At 35.9% G+C, this 6,156-nt stretch overlaps 1 protein-coding gene and 1 pseudogene across 1 annotated transcript; both read left to right on the top strand.

Annotated features, from left to right (window-relative positions):
• LOC118341369 overlaps positions 1–177 on the top strand; it is a 902-nt pseudogene extending 725 nt beyond the window's left edge.
• Positions 178–1,795: 1,618 nt separating this feature from the next.
• Positions 1,796–2,737, top strand: LOC118341368 (odorant receptor 131-2-like). The gene has a single exon (XM_035679618.1). The coding sequence runs from the start codon at positions 1,796–1,798 to the stop codon at positions 2,735–2,737; it is 942 nt and encodes a 313-aa protein (XP_035535511.1).
• Positions 2,738–6,156: the final 3,419 nt, after the last annotated feature.

Below are 6,156 nucleotides of genomic sequence, written 5' to 3'. Positions count from 1 at the left end.
ATAGAAGCTGCTGTATTTCAAATTAATCTTATGTTATTTATTAATGTCAGGTACTTTAACTACATTACTTTTATTCTTGCTCCAAGATGTCTGAGTCCTCTCATTTATGGCCTTAGAGATGAAATGTTCTTCCATGCACTGAAATACTTTTATAAGAAACCAGGGAATTTATTTTGATTTAATTAAAATAATTATGTTACACTGCTAATATAACATGTTTACATGTATCTCTGGCTTTATTTACATTGTTATTTTACAGAAAAATGTTATTAAAATTAATTGAAATTGATCTTTTTGCAACTACCTACAAAACTGCTAAAAAAATAAATAATAGATATTTCTGATGATGTTGATATTTGCCACCTGTGATTATATTGCACTGATGAATATCCCATCCTATTCCCTGTACATTTGCTTACAATACATTTAAGTGATTCTCTTTTCCTGTGTGATTACTTAGTGTTTTTAATTTAATATGATTTCACATCTGTAACAAACCAAAACTACACTCTTTTCATACTCAAAGATACGTGATTGTACTCACATTTTAAAACCAGTTATAAAAAACATAATGTTACATGTTACAATAAATGTATAAATAAATGTTCTTATGCTTAATATTGTGGATGTGTGCCTGTTTCATTAATACTGTAACCCCTGTTATCCGTTGCTCTATGAATTGTACATTTTCTACCAGGTAGGTGCACTTTGTATTTAGTGTTGATTTGCTAATGTTAACCAATATAAACCATTAACATATATTGTCTTTATCTCGATTTTAAACATTTGAGATAAAATATATGTTTAATGATTGCAATCAGTCTCTACTGGAACACAATTAACATTGGAATTGCATTTATTTTGTCATAAGGTTATAATTGATAAAAAATCCACTATACTCAAGACTTGGGTAAAATAGATCATGCTTATCTTGGAAAAAATGAATGAAGACCATTCAATCTGTCCATTCTTAGACAAATATGTCTGTGGGGCTCTTCCAGTGGCTGACATACATGAAGTACATACATGTGTGGGGTATAGTAGCATGTGTGCTCAATTGCTTTTTTTGTTTTTTGGGTATTTGTTTATCACAGAAAATAAGCTAAGGCCATTAAGTTTTCGTCTTGTAAAAATTTGAAATGTGTCAATTTGATCCGAATACCATACTAGGGTTAAATTAAAGTCTTGGTAAGGGTTTGGGAAAAATATTGCGTTTACAGTTCGTATTTACTGAAAGTCTGTTTTAAGACACAAGCTGTTCTTGCGTATCCACCAACCTGACCTGCACAACATGGATCAATCACTTGAAAAGAAATAGCTGTTCTATAATCATTTTGTCCAAAAACTAATTTGGGAGAAATATTGAGTTCACTCAGAGACTCTGCAGCATTTGATGTATCTAACATCTATATACAGATAATAAAACAGACTTTAACAGACTAAATATACATAAAATAACATCGTAACTGAATAAATGTGTAAAATGTGCTTTAAAAATTGATTGTTTTTAGTTAACAGACATTTTGGGGAAGCTTTTCTGTCAAAAATAAAAGTCAGACGTCACACTCCGAGACCCATTCAGAATGATTAAGCACGTTCCAGTCAATCCTATAAAGTGTCCATACACAGACCAGAAGTCTGCACACAGCTCAGCACAAGAGAAGACTGTGTGCCAAAATGCAGGTAACACGTAACGTGTTCAAAGATGGTTTGAGATTGGATTCGGGTATAAATGTAATAGGGCGGTCATCTTATTTTAATATCAGATGGTATGTCTTAAAACGTTTTATTTAGTATGGCACTTAACAACTCAATAGCGGGTGGTGAGTCATTGCAGCGTCAGATTAATGACCAGGTCATTATAGTGCAGATAGTGGTGGTCATTTTCCTTTGCATCAACTTGTTGCTAATTGTGACTTTTTTTTCAAAAGAGTTCTTCTACACAACAATGCGCTACATCTTATTTGCTGTTACACTACTGTCTGATAGCATAATATTAATTATATCTGATATCCTGCTAATTTTTAGCTATTTTCAATGCACTATGCAAGTTGGCTTATGTGTTGTTTTCTATATTATTTCTGTGTTATGCACTTTTGTCACACCAGTTACTCTGACAGCAATGACGCTGGAGCGCTACGTGGCCATATGCATGCCCCTGCGCCATGCAGAGCTGTGTTCCACACGCAGCACTATGCACTGCATCCTCATCATTCACAGCCTCAGCTTTGTACCCTGCATTGTTATTGTGTCTACCTTTGTTGCAACAGCCTCTCATAGCTTGTATATGCAATACAGGAAATGCTCCATGGATATGTTTGTCTTTCTCCAATGGCAGAATCATGTTAAATTAGCTGTATATCAGTTTTACTTCTTGATCATGTGTATCATCATTGTATTCTCTTATGTTAAAATAATGAAGGTGGCCAAAGCTGCATCAGGAGAAGATAAAAAGTCAACAAAAGGGCTGAGAACAGTAATTCTTCATGCTTTCCAGCTGCTCCTCTGTCTCATCCAGCTGTGGTGCCCATTTATAGAAGCTGCACTGCTTAAGATTGATTTAATGTTATATGTTTATGTCAGGTACTTTAATTACATAACATTTATTCTTGCTCCTAGATGTCTGAGTCCTCTCATTTATGGCCTCAGAGATGAAAAGTTTTTTCTTGCATTAAAATACTATGTCAAACTTGAATTTCACTGCGTAAAAAGCAATATGCCGATTGGTTTTGTTTGACAAATTAGTGTCATGATCTGATACATGCATCATCATTGTGGATTGTTTGGTTTAGGAGTTGCTGGATCATTGTTGTTATTGTCTGACCCAATTTACCAACTTTGATTATGAGTGTAATATTGCATTCAATGAACATCTGCTGCAAGGTCAACGTGCAATATGTGATGGCTTTTGTTCAGGAAAATCACAGTTGCGTGAATAATAACTACACATAAACCTGAGTTGTGGAACATCATACTCTGCAACATTGACAGGTCAATATGGCACATTATTCTGCGCTCGTCAACAAGTGATTCTGCTCTTCTGCTATTTTCTAACCAAATGTACAGCGAGAAAGGACCATCTTGCGATCATCGCAATGAGAGGTTTCTCTCTTTTCTGCCTGTGTGTGCCTGCTCTCTGTTTAGACACAACTGACAAATATGTGAAATAAGTAGATAATTAAAAAAATACAATCACAAACAGCAGTGATAGTGTTTGTAATGAATATATGGATGGGCAGATTTCATCGTGGGGGTAAAAGACTTGGGGGAATTGAGCCTAAAGCTGAACACGGTTGGCAAACATGAGATGTATATTTAATTGTTTATCAAAATCAGATAATTTAACATATTTTTATATTGTTTATAATTCAATTCAGTTCAATTTTATTTTTTTTGTATAGCGCCAATTCATAACAAAAATTATCTCAGGACACTTTTCAAATAGAGTAGGTCTAGACTGTACCTCTAATTAAATTAGAGGTAAAGAGAGAAGGGCAGAGACAGAGACAAAGGTGCTCAGCAACAATAATAGCAACAACTATACTAATAAAAATGACTTATAATGATGATGATGATGATGATTTTGACAACGACGATGATGACAACAATGACAATAGCCACAACAATGGGGAATTATGAATAATAATGACTAATGACTTATTGTTCAAGACTTACCTGATTCAGCTCTAACTATAAGCTATATCAAAGAGGAACTTCATAAGCTCTTAAATGTATAAATAAATAGCTCTTAAATGTGTAAAGGGTGTCTGCTTCTTGAACTGAAACTGGAAGCTGGTTCCACAGGAGAGGAGCTTGGTAGCTTAAGGCTACTTGGAAAAGATTAGCAGCAAGTTGTCAATACAGGCTATGGTGCATAGCCTACATGGAGTATAAGCCATCAGCTGTTGCAGGCTGCACCAGCCTCCTGGGTCTCAGCTACCAGCTCAAGATTTTCCTATGCTGGCCAACAATGGCAAAGGCAGAAAGCATTTAACCTGGAGGCCCCAGTGTTGACCCGATTCCACCACTCACAGCTACCAGCGACCAGGCAGGATGACTTGAGAGGGGGGTCCAATATGGCATCCTCTAACCGGCTTGCCTCCCGAATCACTCCTAATAACCAGTGGCAGACTTTCTCTACACCAGATGAGGCCCAGTTCAGTTTAGTTCAGATCAGTTATGTTTATTATCCCAAATGGGAAACTTGATTTGCAGTCAGGGGCACAAACAACGAAAACAAAAAACACAGTAACACCACAAGTAAAAAAAAAAGTGGAGGTGGAAGGCCTGAGTATTTGAAGGAGTCTTGATGCATGATAAGATAAAGCTGAAGAGACTCAGCCCCAAGTCTGTTGTTCCACTGTTCAATCACAAAAGCAGGCTCTTGAATCAGTTTTTGGTGAGTAAGCCACTTCAAGATTTTGTCAACATTATCTGCTGTCGGAAGCCTCTGGAAGTTGTGGATATACATGATTTTCAACAATTCTTCTTTGTCAAAACCTTATCAATCTGAATGACAAGATTCAAAGATCACTTGCTCAGAATCTCACAAGATCACTCGCCACAAAGCCCAAAATAGCTTGTTTCAGAAGAACAGATTCAAGGTTTACAGGAAGGTAAAATGTGATTATTTGGCTTACACTTTCCCATTCTTTACCAAAATCATGACGTAGGAAAAGGAAGCTATCTGCTGATAAAGGTTACTCTGATTCCTTTAGAGGGGTTTGATGCTCTCTCAGACATATGATCACCTTTGCTTCTTGAGTGCTTTCCTCTAAGTCACTCAAAAGACCTTTGACTTGCCCCTGTTTAGTCCTTTTTTTCTTCCGTCTGCAGTATCCAAAAACAGCAAATCGATCACCATAGGATGTAAGATAATTCTCTGTCATGAGGTGTATGGCACTGGAATCAATCTAAAGAAGCAATGTTTTGTGAATTATTAGGTAAAATGTTTTAATTTATTATAATGAGCAACCTGCATATACAGCACAAAATATTTATTTACAATGCTTTTGCAAACGTTTTTAATGTTTGGGTTGTGGTTTGTGAAAATCAAGCATTTCCTATATAAACTACCTTCACCTGTTCCATTCACTGTATGTCTTCCTTAGGCCCATGCCATGACCTAAAGTAATCAATTAGCTGCTCATCCATCCTGCAACTTTCATTGTTATGCAGATGATACCCAATTATATCTATTAATCAAGCCAGATGAAACCAATCAACTAAACTTCAGCTTCAACTAAAGTACAGGAAAACCTGGATGAATTTTCTGACGTTAAACTCGAACAAAACTGTTCCTGTACTTACTCAAACAACTCCAAAACACATTATGTAATCATGTCCTTTAAATCCAATTTAAAACAAACTTCAAGGACCGGGTTTTTTCACCTACGTAACATTGTACATCTTGTCACGAACAAAAGGAGAAAAACTAATCCATGCACTTTTACTTTGGGGCTAGATTACTGCAATGTATTAGACTACCTCAATAAGTCCCTTAAGGTGCTCCAATTGATCCAGAATGCTGTAGAATGTGTACTGACAGGAATGAGGAAAAATTAGTATATTTTTTTCCAAATTAACTTCTCTGCACTGGATCCCTATAAAAAAATAGAATTTAAAATAATTTTCCTCACCTACAAAGCCCATCGTCGTCAGTACCATTACAACCTAGAGCTCATAGTACCCTGTTACCCCACTAGAACAAAGCACTCCCAAAATGAGAGCCTGAGCCTTCAGATTTTAATAAATTTAGTAATAATGACAATTTTAACAGATGCATTAATGTGTTTAATCACAGTTAATTAAGTTTTCAGCTCAAAAAACACATTTTAGGGTGCAGTGCCTCTTTTAATATTAATTAATTAATTAAAATAAAATTTGATTTGCTTGGAATGCTCTGTGTGTGTGTGTGTGTGTGTGTGTGTGTGAGGGGGGACTGCAGATTGTATATTTGGATTTACATCTGTTTTTATGATTGTCTTGATTTCCCTATTTGGGATAATAAAGTTTAAATTGATCGTGGCCTTGGCCTACAATGCGGATTTGCTTCCTGCTAATGTCCCACTCAGGGAGACTTGCAGAAAGAGGCAATGACGACACTGTGGTGAGCAAAGTTTAATTTGCCCTCACTCTACATGTGCTCTAGTCGCT

This window comes from Morone saxatilis, unplaced genomic scaffold (genome assembly GCF_004916995.1).
Source record: "Morone saxatilis isolate NCDOM2014 unplaced genomic scaffold, NCSU_SB_2.0 Contig8, whole genome shotgun sequence".
NCBI classification, from domain to species: domain Eukaryota; kingdom Metazoa; phylum Chordata; class Actinopteri; family Moronidae; genus Morone; species Morone saxatilis.
This window is presented reverse-complemented; position numbering and strand designations above follow the sequence as displayed.